This window comes from Moschus berezovskii, chromosome 3 (genome assembly GCF_049115385.1).
Source record: "Moschus berezovskii isolate FMDL1 chromosome 3, NW_MosBer_1.0, whole genome shotgun sequence".
In the NCBI taxonomy this organism is placed as follows: Eukaryota; Metazoa; Chordata; class Mammalia; order Artiodactyla; family Moschidae; genus Moschus; species Moschus berezovskii.
This window is the reverse complement of record NC_142462.1, coordinates 34,352,109-34,372,789: the sequence shown is the minus strand read 5'-3', so window position 1 is coordinate 34,372,789 and position 20,681 is coordinate 34,352,109. Positions and strand designations below refer to the sequence as shown.

Genomic DNA, 20,681 nt, shown 5'->3' with positions numbered 1-20,681 from the left:
ATCTTCTTTAGGATGGACTGGTTGGATCTCCTTGCAGTCCAAGGGACTCTCAAGAGTCTTCTCCAACACCACCGTTCAAAAGCATCAATTCAACGGCTATCAGTTTTCTTCACAGTCCAACTCTCACATCCATACATGACCACTGGAAAAACCATAGCCTTGACTAGACAGACCTTTGTTGGCAAAGTAATACCTCTGCTCTTTAATATGCTATCTATGTTGGTCATAACTTTCCTTCCAAGGAGCAAGCGTCTTTTAATTTCCTGGCTGCAATCAGCATCGGTAGTGATTTTGGAGCTCCCAAAAATAAAGTCTGACACTGTTTCCACTGTTTCCCCATCTATTTCCCATGAAGTGATGGGACCAGATGCCATGATCTTAGTTTTCTGAATGTTGAGCTTTAAGCCAACTTTTCATTCTCCTCTTTCACTTTCATCAAGAGGCTTTTTAGTTCCTCTTCTCTTTCTGCCATAAAGGTGGTGTCATCTGCATATTTGAAGTGATTGATGTTTCTCCTGGCAATCTTGATTCCAGCATGGCTTCTTCCAGCCCAGCGTTTCTCGTGATGTACTCTGCATATAAGTTAAATAAGCAGGGTGACAATATACCGCCTTGACGTACTCCTTTTCCTGTTGGAAACCAGTCTGTTGGTCCATGTCCAGTTCTGACTGTTGCTTTTTGACCTGCATATATGTTTCTCAAGAGGCAGGTCAGGTGGTCTGGGATTCCCATCTCTTTCAGAATGTTCCACAGTTTATTGTGATCCACACAGTCAAAGGCTTTGGCATAGTCAATAAAGCAGAAATAGATGTTTTTCTGCAACTCTCTTGCTTTTTCCATGATCCAGCGGATGTTGGAAATTTGATCTCTGGTTCCTCTGCCTTTTCTAAAACCAGCTCGAACATCTGGAACTTCACGGTTCACGTATTGCTGAAGCCTGGCTTGTAGAATTTTGAGCATGAATTTACTAGCATGTGAGATGAGTGCAATTGTGCAGTAGTTTGAGCATTCTTTGGCATTGCCTTTCTTTGGGATTGGAATGAAAACTGACCTTTACCAGTCCTGTGGCCACTGCTGAGTTTTCTAAATTTGCTGGCATATTTAGTGCAGCATTTTCACAGCATCATCTTTCAGGATTTAAAATAGTTCAACTGGAATTCCATCACCTCCACTAGCTTTGTTTGTAATGATGCTTCCTAAGTCCCCCTTGACTTCACATTCCAGGATGTCTGGCTATAGGTGAGTGATCACACCATCGTGATTATCTGGGTCGTGAAAATCTTTTGGAGTAGCCATAATGGTTAACAAAAGAGTCTGAAATGCAGTACTTGGATGCAATCTCAAAAACAACAGAATGATCAATTTTCATTTCCAAGGCAAATCATTCAATATCATGGTAATCCAAGCCTATGTCCCAACCAGTAATGCTGAAGAAGCTGAAGTTGAATGGTTCTATGAAGACCTCCAAGACCTTTTAGAACTAAAACCCAAAAAAGACATCCTTTTCATTATAGGAGACTGGAATGCAGAAGTAGGAAGTCAAGAAACACCTGGAGTAACAGGCAAATTTGGCCTTGGAGTATGGAATGAAGCAGGGCAAAGGCTAATAGAGTTTTGCCAAGAGAACGCACTGGTCATAGCAAACACCCTCTTTTAACAACACAAGAGAAGACTCTACACATGAACATCACCAGATGGTCAACACTGAAATCAGACTGATTATATTCTTTGCAGCCAAAGATGGAGAAGCTCTATACAGTTAGCAAAAACATGACTGGGAACTGACTATGGCTCAGATCATGAACTTCTTATTGCCAAACTCAGACTTAAATTGAAGAAAGTAGGGAAAATCAATGGAGAAGGAAATGGCAACCCACTCTAGTATTCTTGCCTTGAGAATCCTGTGGACAGAGGAGCCTGGTGGGCTGCTGTCCATAGGGTCGCACAGAGTCGGACACGACTGAAGTGACTTAGCATGCATGCATTCCTTGGGGAAGGAAATGGCGACCCCCTCCAGTATTCTTGCCTGGAGAATCCCAGGGATGGGGGAGCCTGGTGGGCTGCTGTCTATGGGGTCACACAGAGTTGGACATGACTGAAGTGACTTAGCAGCAGCAGTAGGAGGGAAAACCACTAGATCATTCAGGTATGACCTAAATCAAATCCCTTATGATTATATAGTGCAAGTGGCAAATAGATTTAAGGGGCTAGATCTGATAGAGTGCCTGATGAACTATGGACAGAGGTTCGTGACATTGTACATGGGACAGGGATCAAGATCATCCCCATGGAAAGAAATGCAAAAAAAGAAAAATGGCTATCTGAGGAGGCCTTACTAATAGCTGTGAAAAAAGAGAAGTGAAAAGCAAAGGAGACAAGGAAAGATATACCTATTTGAATGCAGAGTTCCAAAGAATAGCAAGGAGAGATAAGAAAGCCTTCCTCAGTGATCAATGCAAAGAAATAGAGGAAAACAACAGAATGGGAAAGACTAGAGATCTCTTCAAGGAAATTAGAGATACAAAGGGAACATTTCATGCAAAGATGGGCACGATAAAGGACAGAAACGGTATGGACCTAAAAGAAGCAGAAGATATTAAGAAGAGTTGGCAAGAATACACAGAAGAACTATACAAAAAAGATCTTCATGACCCAGATAATAACTAGCCGATGGCTCTCAAGTTTGATCCCTAGAGACCAGGAGTATCAACACCGTCAGACCCTCTAGGAAATGAAAACTGTAGGCCCTACACCAGAGCTAATGAATCCGAAATTCTAGGAGTGGGGCCAAGCACACATAAGTTCCCCAGGTATGCTGGTGCCTGCTAGTTCATAACCCATGGTATTTGATGGTAATGATTCTCCAGCCCATGAGAGTGGTGTGAGCAGAACTTCTTGCAGGAGGAAAGTACACATTCATGCCCCATAACTGTCTTGATGATTTCATCAGTCTCACATATTCTAGTGGATGATTATCAGTCATATAGCTGATATCCACTTATACTACTGGGCTCTGAACTGTGACATTACTTAATAAATTGTTTGAATACCTGACTCTTCTTTGCATTGATTTGATTTGTAAAATGAGGCGGAAACCAATTTTACTTAGAGTGATCATTACAAGAAAGGATGGGAGTCTACAGTCGTATTGACTTCTGCCCAAGGAAGTGTAATTTTTTGTTTGAATTAAAAGTAAACACATGAAGAAAATTCACTGCCTAAAATTTCTCCTTGATGATTCATTTGGTTGTTTGTTTTATAGTATTATTTTATTTTTTACTTTCCCAAGGTTCTATCCTATCATTGGAAATTTGTAAAGGAAATACAAAATGGAAATCTAAGCTATAATGTTAATGTGGCCTTTGGCTGAGATTTTTAAAACAATATCTCAAAAAGTAAAACTCTATATATTAGTATTTCATTTAATCTATAATGTCATCAATTACATCAAATAATTATGACTATGTTTTTATAACCACTATTAAATTAGAAAAAAACCACTGCCAACCCAACAATGAAATGCCAACAATTGTAAGAGGCCTTCCAATTGAGATATGTTAAAGTATGAAAAGGTATCAATGAAATATAGTATGCATTTTATTGTACAGTTGCAGCTGACATCTGTCTTCAGGATGTATGTGTTTTATTTTCAAAGGCAAGATTGATCTGGCCCCAGTTACGGTACAGTTATAGTAATTTTGTTCTTCAAAGTTAAGCAGTAGTCATCCTAGCCTAAGGATTGTTTCATGACATCAGTAACTAAGCACTGCAGATGGAAAATATTCTTCTACAATTTGGTATCTGAGTTGTCATGCGGTGTAAGGAAACAGGCAATTGAGTGAGAAAATGAAGGCAAGGAAGCAGTAAAACATGGAGCCTTCACTGAAAAATCTTTTGCTTGTCATTTAGAAATGAAATCATTCCCAAATCTAAGTTCTGTAATTTTTTAATGCTGACATTTCCCCTTCTTAATTAGTGATGTTGCTTCTTTATGCTAATTGTTAGATACATATAAAGAAGCTCTGTTGCAGAAGACATTTCTGAATATAAATGTTCTGTAAATTTGCTTCCCTCTGTCTTTGCAGGGGGCAATGTACTTGCTTAAGAACACAACAAAGAGACATACTGGTATGCAGAAATTCTGAGCTGAAGACAAAAATAAGTTCCTGACTAGTTCTTACATGGAAAGTTCCCTGAAAAAATAGTACACATGGTCTGCAAAACGGTAAGCTCTCAATGTTAGAAGACCTCTGCTTACTTTTTTGACTTGGACAATTTTATTTAAATAAGAAATGTTTTGCTGAGTGAAGTTTCTTTTATTTTTTCAGTATTTTCACAATTCAGAATAAGGTTCTACACTAATTAAAAACTCTACTTATTTATCTGGGATATTTTAAATAACCCATTGAGCCAAGTGGAAAATATGCTGAATTGGAAGTTAAAATACATGAGATCAAGCTGTGGTTTTGTTACTTCTCAGCTCCATGACTTTGAACAAGTCACTTAATTTTTCTGTCACTTTTTTTTTTTTTTAATTTGGAAGTTTACATGGCTGTTAAATCCTCTTCAGTGATTTCAGGGCACAAAAAAGTGCTTCATATATATTATCTCACTTAATCATAAAAATGAAAAGAGAAAATGCAGGGAATTATTGAGAACAGTGCCTATCACAGAGTAAACACTCAATGATTTCCAGAAGATACATTATTCTATCATCAATAACAACAACACTGCCAGGCTGAAATTAATGTTTCCTTTCCAGTTAAGGAAACAATCTTCAAGAAGTTGAAATGACATTCCTGTGGTCTTTCTAATGACCCAGTCCAGAATTATGACTTGTCTACTGGATGACCAGCCTATGCTTTCAGCCTCAGAGGCATGGTGCCCTCCACACTCACTCACAGCATAGCTAGTGAGATGGGAGTTTGAGGAGAAAAATCATCTTCTTGATATAAATTTAATTCCCAAAGTACTGCTTTGAAAACACCTTAAAATAATATTGTTTTATCTGTCACATGGTTTCTAGCCCTTTCTTCCTTACAGTTTGGTTTATACTTGACGAATTTTAGTACCAAACAATATCCTTTAATGGTGTGTATATACAGAAAATAAAACAGCACAGAGAAGACGAAAGGTGAGTTGTGTGGGTGAATGTGTTTGTCTGAGAAACCAGAATGTGGACTGCGGTTTGAGGAACAGTCATGGAAAGTAGAAGGCATCCTTTCCATCTTCAGCTCCATGTTTTTAAGTGCGTCATAATGAAAAAGAGACAGGAGTGTACAATAACTAAAAACGTCTGGTAAGAGGGCATCTAGGCAGCAGAAGACCTGTGAAAAGATGTTCACTTCAACACTGTTCACAACAGTGAAGACCTGAAAACAACAAAAAGGTCTACTGATAGGATAGAGAATGGACACCAAGGGATATGTCCACAATGGCCCAGTATGGAAAAATTAAAAGGATATATGAATATTCATGAACATGACTCAAAACAAAGCTATTATAAGTGGAAGAAAGCTATGTCCTTAAACTATACATACAGAATACGTTAATACTTACCTTTTGCTATATACGGTACATTAAAAACCATACTCACTAAAGTAACACTGTACAGTGTGTGTATATACTAGGAAGTACACAAATTAGGACAGTGGTTAAGAAGGGAATGGGAACAAGTCTTAGAGACAGTGACTCAATGATTAAAGGGGAATCTGCACTCATCTGCAATTTTTATTTCTTTTATAAACAAAAGACTTGGAGCAAATATAATAAAAATACTTAGTTGCTGCCAATTCTAAACAGTGGAAGTAATAAAGTTTGTTATATACTTCTCTGTATTATTCATCTTTTAAATCACTCTAAATAAAAAAAACAATGATTGCATGATTTTAACCAAAATTTCTGATTTCTCAGATTACACTAGTTTATTGTAAAATGATGACACAGCAATGCATGAATACTTGATGTGAAGTTTATTAATTGTCCACAGTGTTGGTGTGACTTCCAGTTATAAGACATGAAGATTAGCTTGCACTGCAAGACACAGCTGAGGTTTGTTTTACAGATAAGAAATGTTGGGAAAAACTGACCATTCATTTTTTTACTGTTTGCTTCAAAGTTCAGTAATATATAACAAAATAATTATGTCAGGTATGATGTGAGGAGCAAATCAGCAAATAGAAAGAGACAAACTATTCTCTTTGCTTCAGAGAGAGAGGAGGAAAGTGTATTTGAAGTGAATCCTATTAACCCCTTCTCAGAATGTTTTAAAATGTACACAGTAAGTACACAGATGACAAAATAAGGTACTATAGAAAGACCTACCAAAATACGGAGGATAGCAATGGTACAATACATCTACTTTCGTATCATGTCTTCCATAATGATGAGAGTAACGGATCATTAGACAGATCTACACAACAGTAAAGTGAAGTGAAAATAGCTATCGTTTCTGTTGGTGACAAGGGTACCCACTTTAATGATATAGCTATGGTTTGTGCTTCCATTTACAGTGGGAGAAAATACATTCCTAAATTTATATAGCCATTGATAATAAGGGGCAGGATTACTAAAAATCATGTAATATTCTTTCCATCCAAGTTCATGAGCACCATGAATTCTATCCCTGGATTCCTGGGAGGCTTGCAGACTCAAATTTAAGAAACAATATCCTCTGAGACAGAAACATGCCCATCACCCATTCATCCACCTCCACTTCCAAACTAATGCTTAAATCTGCTGCTGCTGCTGCTAAGTCGCTTCAGTCGTGTCCGACTCTGTGCGACCCCGTGGACTGCAGACTACCAGGCTCCCCCGTCCCTGGGATTCTCGAGGCAAGAACACTGGAGTGGGTTGCCATTTCCTTCTCCAATGCATGAGAGTGAAAAGTGAAAGTGAAGTCGCTCAGTCGTGTCTGACTCTTTGTGACCCCATGACTGCAGCATGCCAGGCTTCCTTATCCTTCACTATCTCCCAGAGTTTGCTCAAACTCATGTCCATTGATTCAGTGATGCTATCTAATCACCTTATCCTAGACCCTGATGCTGGAAAAGACTGAAGGCAATAGAAGAGTTCGGCAGAGGATGAGATGCTGTTTATATACGCAAAGAATTAAACAGAATTTCACTACCGGTAAGAAAGCAGGTTAAGAAAGCATTTATACAGTGGCCCAGTAATTCTAACCTGTACCCAGTCAGTATGGCAGCTTCTCTAGAAAACATAGCTGGCAAACTCAGGCCTGCATGAGCTGATCTATACAGACAGTTGCTTATGATGTTCTGCTATTTTTCATTTAGGTAGCATGGGACTGTCATTGTCAGTCGCTGATAAAACGTCCTCTGTAATGTGCACCCAAGTTCTCTATTCTCTATGCATTTTATGAAACATTTTTCTTTTTTAACAATGTCCAGGAAAAGCTTATATAATTTCATCTAACTACAAATTCAGGGTAAGTACTTGGGTTTTAACCCCAATTATTTCAGATGGTAAAATAAGTTTGTTTTCTCATCTACGAAATATGTAAGCTGTTCTAGATAGCCTGTTTGGGTTCTGAGATTTCCTTCCCTCACTGTGTATCTTTTCCTTGTTAAACTGTGAATACTCAACAAAAGGTCAATTATTAAAACATTTATTTATTTATTTCTAGAAAAAGAATGAAATAAGATCTTTTTTTTTGGCTCTACCAAGAGGCATGTGGGATCTTAGTTCCCCAAGGAGAAATTAAACCTGGAAGTGTGGAGTTTTAACCACTGGACCACCAGGGAAGTCCCAAGAAGTCATTTCAAACAGTTCAAGTACATAATTTTTATCTAAAGTATAAACAGTTGCTACATGATAATACATTAAAAAGGGTAAGACAAACATTTTTATGTAATAATATTAAGAATTGTTAGAAAAACAATTCTTTTCAGATAACTCAATTGCATAGAAGTTGCATTCCACCAGTTAGGACACGTAATAAAATAAGCAGTAGAGAATATAAGCTTTCTAGTTTCACACCTGAGGTATTCTATTGGATCAAATGTTTATAGTATTATATAAGTTTATTTTCATAGGTAACACTTCATGTTTTTATTTTATTTTCAATTCAAAATGTTTTATTTTATTTATTTTTCAGCTGGGTAATTTTATATTTTGTTTTTTAAAATGCTTATAGAGCCTTTTAAAGTTTTCTTTCCCTTTACAAGAATTGCAAAATTTTGGCTCTGTTCCCCATGTTGTACAGTCCATCCTTGAGCTTGCCTTACAACCAACAGTTTATAACTCCCATTCCCCACCGTTACTGTCCCTCACTCCCCTCCCCACTGTAAGCCACTAATTTGTTCTCTTTATCTGTATCTGCTTCTTTATTTTATATTCATGTTTGTTGTATATTTTAGATTCCACATATACATGATATCATAAAGTACCTGTCTTTTTCTGACTTATTTCAGTTATCATAATACTGTCCAAGTCCATTCATGTTGCTGCAAATGGAAAAATTCCATTCTCTCTTATGGCTGACTAGTTTCCCACTGTGTGTGTATGTATGTATATATACATATATAAGTATACATATCACATCTACTCTATTCATTCATCTGTTGATAGACATTTAGGACATTTAGGTAGCTTCCATATCTTGGAAGTTGTAAGTAATGCTGCTGTGAATGCTGTGATTCATGGGGTCGTGGAGAGTCGGACACGACTGAGCGACTGATCTGATCTGATCTGATTATTTTTATTGGAGGCTAATTATTTTACAATTTTATATTGGTTGGTTTTGCCATACATTGACATGAATCCGCCCCGGGTGTATATGAGTTCCCCTTTCTGAACCCCCCTCCCACTTCCCTCCTCTCCTTATCCTCCCACTGGGTCATCCCCGCACACCAGCACCGAGCATCCTGTATCATGCATTGACCCTGCACTGGCGATTCATTTCACATATGATAACATACATGTTTCAACGCCATTCTCCAAAACCATCCCACCCTCACCCTCTCCCACAGAGTCCCAAAGACTGTTCTATACATCTGTGTCTCTTTTGCTGTCTCGTATACAGGGTTATCATTACCATCTTTCTAAATTCCATATATATGCATTAGTATACTGTATTGGTGTTTTTCTTTCTGGCTTACTTCACTATGTATAATAGGCTCTAGTTTCATCGACCTCATTAGAACTGATTCAAATGCATTCTTTTTAATGGCTGAGTAATACTCCATGTGTATATGTACCAAAGCTTTCTTATCCATTCGTCTGCAGATGGACATCTACGTTGCTTCCATGTCCTGGCTATTATAAACAGTGATGCGATGAACATTGGAGTACATGTGTCTCTTTCAATTCTGGTTTCCTCGGTGTGTATGCCCAGGAGTGCGATTGCTGGATCATATGGCAGTTCTATTTCCAGTTTTTTGAGGAATCTCCACACTGTTCTCCAAAGTGGCTGTACTAGTTTGCATTCCCACCAACAGTGTAAGAGGGTTCCCTTCTCTCCACACCCTCTCCAACATTTATTGCATGTAGACTTTTGGATAGCAGCCATTCTGACTGGTGTGAAATGGTATCTCATTGTGGTTTTAATTTGCATTTCTCTGATTATGAGGGATGTTGAGCATTTTTTCATGTGTTTGTTAGCCATCTTTATGTCTTCTTTGGAGAAATGTCTGTTTAGTTCTTTGGCCCATTTTTTGATTGGGTCATTTATTTTTCTGGAATTGAGCTGTAGGAACTGCTTGTATATTTTGGAGATTAATTCTTTGTCTGTTGTTTCATTTGGTATTATTTTCTCACATTCTGAAGGCTGTCTTTTCACCTTGCTTATAGTTTCCTTTGCTGTGCAGAAGCTTTTAATTTTAATTAGGTCCTATTTGCTTAATTTTGCTTTTATTTCCAATATGCTGGGAGGTGGGTCATGGAGGATCCTGCTGTGATTTATGTCAGAGAGTGTTTTGCCTACATTCTCCTCTAGGAGTTTTATAGTTCCTGGTCTTACATTTAGATCTTTAATCCATTTTGAGTTTATTTTTGTGTATGGTGTTAGGGAGTGTTCTAGTTTCATTCTTTTACAAGTGGTTGACCAGTTTTCCCAGCACCACTTGTTAAAGAGACTGTCTTTTCTCCATTTTATATTCTTGCCTCCTTTGTCAAAGATAAGGTGTCCATAGGTGCATGGATTTATCTCTGGGCTTTCTATTTTGTTCCATTGATCTATATTTCTGTCTTTATGCCACTACCATACTGTCTTGATGACTGTGGCTTTGTAGTAGAGCCTGAAGTCCGGCAGGTTGATTCCAAAGAACAAATATTAAAAGCAGCAAGGGAAAAGCAGCAAATAACACACAAGGGGATTCCCATAAGGATAATAGCTGATCTTTCAACAGAAACTCTTCAGGTCAGGAGGGAATGGCAAGACATACTTAAAGTGATGAAAGAAAATAAGCTACAGCCCAGATTACTGTACGCAGCAAGGATCTCATTCAAATATGAAGGAGAAATCAAAAGCTTTACAGACAAGCAAAAGCTGAGAGAATTCAGCATCACCAAACCAGGTCTCCAACAAATGCTAAAGGATCTTCTCTAGACAGGAAACACAGAAAGGGTGTATAAACTCGAACCCAAAGCAATAAAGAAAATGGCAATGGGATCATACTTATCAATAATTACCTTAAACGTAAATGGGTTGAATGCCCCAACCAAAAGACAAAGGCTGGCTGAATGGATACAAAAACAAGACCCCCATATATGTTGTCTATAAGAGACCCACCTCAAAACGAGGGACACATACAGACTGAAAGTGAAGAGCTGGAAAAAGATAATCCATGCAAATAGAGACCAAAAAAAAGCAGGAGTAGCAATACTCATATCAGATAAAATAGACTTTAAAACAAAGTCTGTGAAAAGAGACAAAGAAGGAAACTACATAATGATCAAAGGATCAATCCAAGAAGAAGATATAACACTTATAAATATTTATGCACCCAACATAACATAGGAGCACCACAATATGTTAGACAATTACTAACAAATATGAAAGGGGAAACTAACAACAACACAATAATAGTGGGAGATTTTAATACCCCACTCACACCTATGGATAGATCAACTAAACAGGAAATTAACAAGGAAACACAAACTTTAAATGATACAATAGACCAGTTAGACCTAATAGATATCTATAGGATATTTCACCCCAAAACAATGAATTTCACATTTTTCTCAAGTGCATCAAGTACACACGGAACCTTTCCAGGATAGATCACAGCCTGGGCCATAAATCTAGCCTTGGTAAATTCAAAAAAATTGAAATCATTCCAAGCATCTTTTCTGACCACAATGCAGTAAGATTAGATCTCAATTATGGGAGAAAAACTATTAAAAATGCCAACATATGGAGGCTGAACAACACGCTGCTGAATAACGAACAAATCATAGAAGAAGTCAAAAGAGAAATAAAAATACGCATAGAAATGAATGAAAATGAAAACACAACAACCCCAAACCTCTGGGACCCTGTAAAAGCAGTGCTAAGGGGAAGGTTCATAGCAATACAGGCACACCTCAAGAAACAAGAAAAAAGTCAACTAAATAACCTAACTCTACATCTAAAGAAACTAGAAAAGGAAGAAATGAAGAACCCCAGGGTTAGTAGAAGGAAAGAAATCTTAAAAATTAGGGCAGAGGTAAATGCAAAAGAAACAAAAGAGACCATAGCAAAAATCAACAAAGCCAAAAGCTGGTTCTTTGAGAAGGTAAATAAAATTGACAAACCACTAGCCAGACTCATCAAGAAACAAAGGGAGAAAAACCAAATCAATAAAACATTTAAAATTAGTGCCTGTCTGTATTTCTTAGGAAACAGGTCACCTAGTAATGAAGTAATGATCTGTTGAATAAAAATAAAGAAGAGAAAAAATAGATAAGGAGGGGTGGGAGTGAAGGGACTGGAGAAATTACAGATCAACTTCTGGGACAGAAAACAACGAAGAGCTTCCCCCCAAGTGACAAAGAAATACTGTATAATGAACGTCCTTGTGCACCGCACTAAAGCCAACAAGAGGCAGGGGCTGCCAAGATGACAGGAGATCTGAGTGTGAATCTGACCTGGCAAAAAAAGAATAAACAAACAAGCAAACAAAAAGATGAGTTCCTTCCAGCTAGTTCCAACTTGTTACAACTTTTCCTGTTGGCAGGGAGAAAGACCCAAGAACAGACAGACATTCCTGGTTCTGAGGGAGACTCTTGGATTTAATGGCAAAGGATACCTTTTCTAGATTATTGTCTTTGCTCCACATGTTTTCTATTGTTTGGGTTTATCTCAATCTAGGGTACAAGCATTTTCCCCCTTTATTTAGACTAAACTATTCACCAGTCTTGACCCAAATGAGGTTTATCTGCAGTGAAAAGACCTCCCTGTGAGTGGAACTTCACAAAGAAAAAGATATCTGATGTGAACAAACACCTCCCTTATTCAGTGTTAACCACAATTGTGAATTTTGCTTCGTTTGTGTTTGCAGAGTTGCCTCTTCTAATATATTTTCAATAGACAACAAAGCACCAAGAACACTGAGTAAATAACATGCTAAAAATAGCTACTACCTAACAAAGTTACTGGAAGAATTAGAGTGCAGAAAACTCCATCACATGAGACGCCAACTTAAAACAAAGGCTGGCATAATATGGGTTCTTTGGTTCTTTTCAAATTAATAAAACACGTTTGTTCCAAACTCATCTCTCTCACTTTTCAACTCCCATAAAATACACAATAGTGGGTACTATTCTTGGTGTAATTTTACTTATTTTACATTATTGCTTCATCTTTTTTTTTTAAACATAGTGCCAGCATATATTTGCATGTGTGGACTATACATATGCCCTGTTTTCATACTTGGAAAGTACAGAAATCCTTCTAAAAGACTTTCTAGCCAGATTCCACCAGGTCATGTTATTCAAATGCAATATGACACAAAATTCATTTGTTCATGTGGTGTCTAGTTGCCAGGGGACACATCCAAAAAGTTAACCTTTGCAATATAAGAGAAGAGCAGTAGAGACCCTGAGTGCTACCCATAGGCTAGAACAGAGCCTCACTTTTGTATTCAAACCTAGAAGAGGAAACACTGGGAAATAGCTATTTCTACCCAAAGTGCAATGAAATAAACACAGAGATTTCCAATCTACTTGCAAAAGCCCAGTATCTTTTCTAGACCTCTCAAGTCATTTAACGTATTTTAAACTGAAACCCTATCACTTCTGCCTTTAAATAGCAAAAAATGATTCCTGAAAAACTAAAGGTTTTGAAATGTCCCTTCAAGTCCACCAAAGGGAATGATTTAACTGTTTTCTTAAAGGCCAATTTCTACAGAGGGATGAATCTGACAGAGCAGTAAACACTATCTAAAATCATTTGAATGTCTCACCTAAGTTTACTTGTCACATGTTAAAAAAAAAATCCTGCATATTACTTACATTTTGCTGTCACTTTGTACCCTCCCAGAGGAGGGGCGTGGCCTTCTAATGCGTCAAATCCAGCAGAAACCAGGACCATGTCTGGATCAAACTCTGTGGCCACAGGCTTCACTATAGTTCTGCACAGTAAAAAGGCAACCGGTTACACATTGGAATGGCAAATACCTTCAAAAATTGTGCAGTGAAAATGATTTGGCACAATCTCAAGAACTTACCAAGAATAAAGAAAAGGGGAAAAGAAAACACTATTTGAGTAGATCAAAAACTTATCATTTCCTTAATACTGAATCAATCACTGTTGTTTTAGCGTCCCAATTCAGTCTTTTTTCTTTCATCTTTTTCTCCGAATTAAAAAAAAAAAATGCTTGCAGGTACATTCTAAAGCCCATCATATTACATGAACATCTGTGGCTGTTTTATCCCACTGCCTATAAAAAAACTGCTTCTTCCAAGGGAGTGACTAATGTTTTACAGAGGAAAGGCAAAGCTTAGTGAAAACCTGGCTTGCTCCAGTTAGTAAGAACTTGGTGTAAATTTGAACTATAAATTTCTTTGGGGAAAAAGTTGCTTTTCCAACTTTTTTAAGAAACATTTTTAAATATTTGTCGTGGTAGGGGGTGACTCTCGCAAAGGAAAAACACAAAATTCCTTTAATAGGATCCAGACTATAATGTTAAGCCTGTCCAAGGTCAGAGACACAAGGAATGCGGCTGCCTCATCCCCGACTGCCACCCCTGCTGGCCTCACTTGGACACTGGAGCACTCACCTCCCCACCTTCCCAGCCTCCCTCACCACTTCCTCCTCAGAGCTGGGTTTGAGAGCCAGTGACTAGTGGATGCTACTGGGCTTTATAAAACCCAATAGGTCTTTAATGCAGGCTTCACAACGACTGTGCCATCATTTAAATCCAAATTTTCAAAGAATATTTAATGAAACGAAATGGGACTAGTTCACCCTATACAGATTTTCAAAAGCAGTAAGTTCTCTTTTGTATGTTTGGAAGAAATAACTAAACCAAATATTAAAATAGCTCTCCTTGAATAGTGACACAATTATGTTCTTTTCATCATTTTTAAATGTGCAAATTCTCAGACCTTTTTTTTTTTTTTACAATAACTACATATTAGTTTTATACTTAAATCTTTTTGCATGTAGACAAGAAGTTGTTCAAGTTATAAAATTAAAAAAATACTTATTTGAAACATACCTACATAGAGATAAAAAGGAATTAAATGTCTTTCATAATTCTACAATTGTCATAAAAGTATAAAAGTTCAAGTCTTCAATATCATAAATGTACAAGTACTTCCACAGTAATCTTGCTGACATTTGGAAAGCCTCATATCTGAACTGCCCATCAGTGGAATTAAGTGAATATCTAACTTTGTTTATCATGCACAAGTTTATTATTTTATTATTTAATAAAATTAAGAATCTCTAATATAGCTACATTATTAGGAGAGATATTCAGTTCTTTTCCTTCTTAATAATACTAATAATCTTCATAAAAGTGTCACATTTTAGGAATTAACTACTTTTCATAGGCATGAAATAACAATGTGATATATGATGTTGGAATATTAGATGTTGCAATAAACTGTCTCAAAGAATCAAGAGTGTTTTCTCAAGGTACTCCATCTATTCAGTTTAATTAATCCTATGTACCACCTTAGATAACAAATTCTCAGTTCAGTTCAGTTGCTCAGTTGTGACCTACTCATGGAATGTAGCACGCCAGGCCTCCCTGTCCATCACCAAACTCCTGGAGCCTACTCTAACTCATGTCCATCACACTGGTGATGCCATCCAACCATCTCATCCTCTGTTGTCCCCTTATCCTCCCACCTTCAGTCTTTCCCAGCATCAGGCTCTTTTCCAATGAGAGAGTTCTTTGCATCAGGTGGCCAAAGTATTGGAGTTTCAGCTTCAGCATCGGTCCTTCCAATGAACATTCAGGACTGATTTCCTTTCCAATTGACTGGTTTGATCTCTTGTAGTCTTGGTGCTTTCAAACTGTGGTGCTGGAGAAGACTCTTGAGAGTCCCTTGGAGAGCAAGGAGATCAAGCCAGTCCATCTTAAAGGAAATCAATCCTGAATATTCATTGGAAGGACTGATGCTGAAGCTTCAATACTTTTGACCATCTGAAGCAAAGAGCCGACTCATTAGAAAAGACCCTAATGCTGGGAAAGATTGAAGGTAGGAGGAGAAGGGGACAACAGAGGATGAGATGGCTGGGTGGCCTCATTAACTTAATGGACGTGAGTTTGTGCAAACAGGGAGACGTGAAGGACAGGGAACCCTGGCATGCTACAGTCCATGGGTTGCAAAGAGCCAGACACAACTGAGCGACTGAACAACAACATCACTTTAAACACCTTCCATTTTAAAATATATATGTTTAGAGTTGTGTTCGAGTGGCAGTTGTTTGTTGAATAAGTTAGTGATGCATGATTATAAGAGTTATATGACACCATGCTTACTGAGTGCCTGCTGCTGCTGCTGCTGCTGCTAAGTCACTTCAGTCGTGTCCGACTCTGTGTGACCCCATAGACAGAAGCCCTCCAGGCTCCCCGTCCCTGGGATTCTCCAGGCAAGAACACTGGAGTGGGTTGCCATTTCCTTCTCCAATGTGTGAAAGCGAAAAGTGAAAGTGAAGTCGCTCAGTCGTGTCCGACCCTTAGCGACCCCACCGACTGCAGCCTACCAGGCTCCTCCATCCATGGGATTTTCTAGGCAAGAGTACTGGAGTGGCTTGCCATTGCCTTCTCCGACTGAGTGCCTACTATGTTGTAAATACTATTTGGCTTAAAGATGTGCTAAATTTTGAACTGAATCTTATTTTCCTATTATTAATATTAAACTCTTTCATGCTCAGTTCTCTTTTAAACTGATGAAACTAAGGCACCACAGATCTCTTTTAAGCACATTTTCTTAAGTAAATCTTAAATATTCAAAAGCATTCATTTAAAATTTTATCTGAATAACTGGGTTTTCTGGTAAAAGACAGGGAACAATGCATATGTGTTAGTCCCTCATCTTATCCCAATATTCCACTGAAAGAAAATTATAAAAATATACAAATGAACTAAATATAAATCAGGTAGATAGATACAGAAAAATCTTTAGATAGTGTGTATACATGGGTTATTATGTATTTCCTAAAAGCAATGACAGTGCAGTGGCAAAGAGTACAGTTAGCATCAGTCTTCAAAAAAAAGGTTCAGGAATCCTTGGAGAAGTGGCTGATTGCAGGACTATAGCAGGGAAAATATAGATATTTCTGGAACATCGGGTGACAGAAAAATAAATAAAATGCTCAGAAAGAGATGGGCATGTTAGTAGAGCAAAAAAGCCAAGGTAACAGAGCTCCCAATGGCCAAACATGAGAAAATCTGATGACCAAAACAAATGACATTATTGGATTATAATCCATAGAGTCAAGTAAGTACCCAAGAGTTCTCACAGAGATTAAAAAATAATAGAAGAAACACAAAAAAGAAAAAAATAATACCTCTGCCTTACAGAAAACTTTCAACTAATAAGTACAGAAGAATTAAGGTAAATAAAAAATAACTATTTGAATAAATTATTACTACAATGAAGTAATCAAGATTAGTATTTCCAGTGATAAGACATATTAACATCACTACTCTCTGAGACAGGAGGATCAATTCTGCAGTATTCTTGCTAAAAACATACAACCTCAAATCTAATAATTAGAAAATATCAGACAAACCCAAATTGAGGGACATTTGACAAAACAGAATGACCAGTACACTTTAAAAGTCGAGGCCAGGAAAGTCTAAGAACTCGCTACAAACTGGAAGAGACTAAGGAGACATGACAGCTAAGTGCAACGTGAGGCTTTGGACTGGGCCCTGAACAGAAAAGGGGAGTGCAAAGTCACTACTGGGGAAAGTGCAGTCCCATAGAAAGCTTGCAGCTCAGCTAAGAGTATTACACAGACATTCATTTCTTAATTTTGAAAACTGTACTGCGGTTTTATAAGTTTCTAAGATTATGGAGAAGGGGGCGACCGAGAATGAGATGGCTGGATGGCATCACCGACTCTGTGGACATGAGTTTGAGTGAACTCCGGCAGTTGGTGATGGACAGGGAGGCCTGGCGTGCTGTGATTCATGAGGTCACAGAGAGTCGGACGCGACTGAGCGACTGAACTGAACTGAACTGAAGATTATGGAAAGCTGGGTGTAGGGCATACAGGAGCTCTGTGCTATTCCTGTAACTTTTCCATAAGTCCAACAGTACTTTAAAATAAAATGCTACCAAGTATCAGAATTACTCCCCACCAAAAAAAAAAATAATATATGTGTAACAAAAACTGAGAATAGGAGAGTTGGCAACAAATAGACATTTTAAATAAATCTCCAGAAAAGGGGAACTGACCAAGCGCACATGAAAAGAATGAAACAAAAAGAAGGTTACCATAGAAGAGTTGAGAGCTATTCAATGGAGCCCCACTGAAGAAAGAGGGATGGTGAAAGAAACAAAGGCAGGACTGAAAATAAGAAAGTTTTCAAGTGTTAGCTGGTTAAGAGGACCAGGACTGAAGCTCAGCAGCTTAACTACCTCTCCTCTACGCCAACAGCCAGTGTTTAACCCCAGGCAAAACATGCACACGATTCTTTCTCAAGAAAAGGATGTCTAGAGAAAGCCAAGCCTTTTTATGTGGATACTTTCCCCCAAAATACAGTCATTTAGGAAGATACAGGTGACTCAGTGGGTAAAGAATCCACCTACAGTGCAGGAGACACAGATTTGATCCCTGGATCAGAAAGATCCCCTGGAAGAGGAAATAGCAACCCACTCCAGTATTCTTGCCTGGAGAATCCCACGGACAGAGGAGCCTGGTGGGTTACAGCCCATGGGGTCACAAAGTGTCGGGCACAGCTGACTGAGCAAGCACAGGAAGATACACAGACCACAAGCCATCTTCTAGAATGCGAACCCTAAGTGCAATTTGGCCATCTATACACTCTGATCCATACTGGCTGACGCACAACCATGGGAAAAACTGACACCCGTTACTATTTTCATAAATGTCAATGGCAAAGTAGGAATTTCCCAACATAAGGAGACTCAGCAGTATGAAGAAAAATAAGTTTAAAATAAACGTAAATATTAACAACCCTGGACAAAACAGAGATAGCTCAGGAACAGAAGTAATAATCTCAAGGGGATTCAAGAAAGGATTTTATCTTTAAAACACAGATATGCTGTTATGAAAAAGAACAACTGAAGAACAAGGAAAGAACTTAAAGATAAAAACTACAGTTGTATAAATTAGTAAGGGATCTGAAGAAGTAAAATTGAAATAGTCCCCTATAAAAGGAAGGAAATAGATAAAATATAGAATAATAAGTGCAAAAATAGACATGAATGATCAATATAGAAGCCTTGTATTACAATAACGGGATCCGTGAGAATGCTGAGGAGGAATATTTCAACTAGTAGTAGAAGATAATTTTAGGAGCTGAAAAATGACTAAAGTCTACAGATTTGATAAGTCCAACCAGTGCCAAGCTCTATCTATAACAACAAATACACACTTACACATATTCTCAGGAAACTTCAAATCCCCAGAGTTCCTTAAAAAAAAAAAGTCACCCTCAAAAGAGATGAAGAATGAGATTGACATCAAAATCCTAACCGGCAACACTAACTGTCCAATATTCTGAGGGAAAATTATTTTTAAACTTGAATTCTACTTCCAGCCATTATGCACTGGGATTCAAGTATGATACTTTAAAAAAACTTTTTTTTTTTTTTTTTTGCAAGGCTGGCTCTTCACTGCTGCGTGGTCTTTTCTCTAGTTGCAGCAAGTAGGGGCTACTCTCTGGCAGCAGTATGTAGACTTCTCATTGTAGCGGCTTTTCCTATTGCAGAGCATGGGCTCTAGGATGAGCAGGCTCAGTAATTCTGGCATGTAGGCTCCCAGCTCCTGGGCTCAAGAGCACTGGCTCAGTAGTTGTGGAGCACTGGCCTTTGTTGCTCCATGGTATGTGGGATCTTCCTGGACCAGGGATCAAACTCGCGTCTCCTGCCTTGGTAGGTGACTTCTTTAGCACTGAGCCACCAAGGAAGCCCTCAAGTATGTCATTAATACTTAAAAATACTTTAAGACATACAAGGTCTCAAAAGCATAATTCCAAAGCCTCTTTCTGAATAATGTACTTGAGAATGTAGTTCTACAAAGCAAGGAAGTAAAGCAAAGCAACACAGGCATAGGACCAAAGTAGTGTATGTAACACAGGAGAATGATGAAGAGGGCCCGCTGATGGTTTGTACACAAATTTCTTTGCTGGATAACAAATGACTGAAGCAATAATAATGGTATCGATGCTTTTTCATCTTCTCCTAACCACTGGAGACTCTGTCATGCTGTCCTTAAGAAGCAGTCCTCCTCCTCCATTCCTGTATGCCCTCTCCCCAAGCAAGACTGAAGCTAGAGAGTACAGTAAGCTTATAAATAGAGAACAGACTTGGGGACAGAGTGGGGGAAGGGATAGAGGGACAAACTGAGAGAGCAGCATGGAAACATATATATTACCATATGTAAAACAGATAGCCAGTGGGAATTTGCTGTTATGATGCAGGGAGCGAGCTCAAACCTGGTGCTCTGGGACAACCTAGAGGGATGGGATGGGGTGGGAGGCTGGAGAGAGATTCAAGAGGGAGGAGACATATGTAAACCCACTTCTGACTCATGTTGCTGTATGGCAGAAAACACCACAATGTTTTAAAGCAATCATCTTCCAATTAAAAATTTAAAAAATTAAATAAATGGAGACAAAAATACTACTATTAGTTATTACTACTACTACTTCTACTACTAATACTAAAGGGAGACACAGATCAGGTGATTAGACACTAAACACAGTAAGGAGAAAAGAATCCCATTCTGGATTTCTTTCTAAGAAAAAGTGATACTGTTAGTTGCTCAGTCGTGCCCAACTCTTTGCGACCCCACGGACTGCAGCCCACCAGGCTCCTCTGTCCATGGGATTTTTCAGGCAAGGATACTGGAGTGGCTTGCCATTTCCTTCTCCAGGGCATCTTTCAGATCCAGGGATCAAACCTGGGTCTCCTGCACTGCAGGCAGATTCTTTATCTACTGAGTTACCAGGGAAGTCCCTTTCTATAAAAATGTGATTCTAATACAAAACCTCTGCAGCTAGAATCAGATTTCTGGTTTTATTTCAGCT

At 38.2% G+C, this 20,681-nt stretch overlaps 1 protein-coding gene across 1 annotated transcript in view; it reads right to left on the bottom strand.

Moving 5' to 3' along the window:
• Positions 1 to 20,681, bottom strand: part of LOC148778308 (histone deacetylase 9-like) — a 189,405-nt gene that overhangs the window by 128,542 nt on the left and 40,182 nt on the right. Inside the window, exon 4 of the mRNA XM_088833608.1 lies at positions 13,453 to 13,571. Coding sequence (XP_088689734.1) covers positions 13,453 to 13,571 — 119 coding nt within the window. The remainder of the gene's footprint in view (positions 1 to 13,452; positions 13,572 to 20,681) is intronic.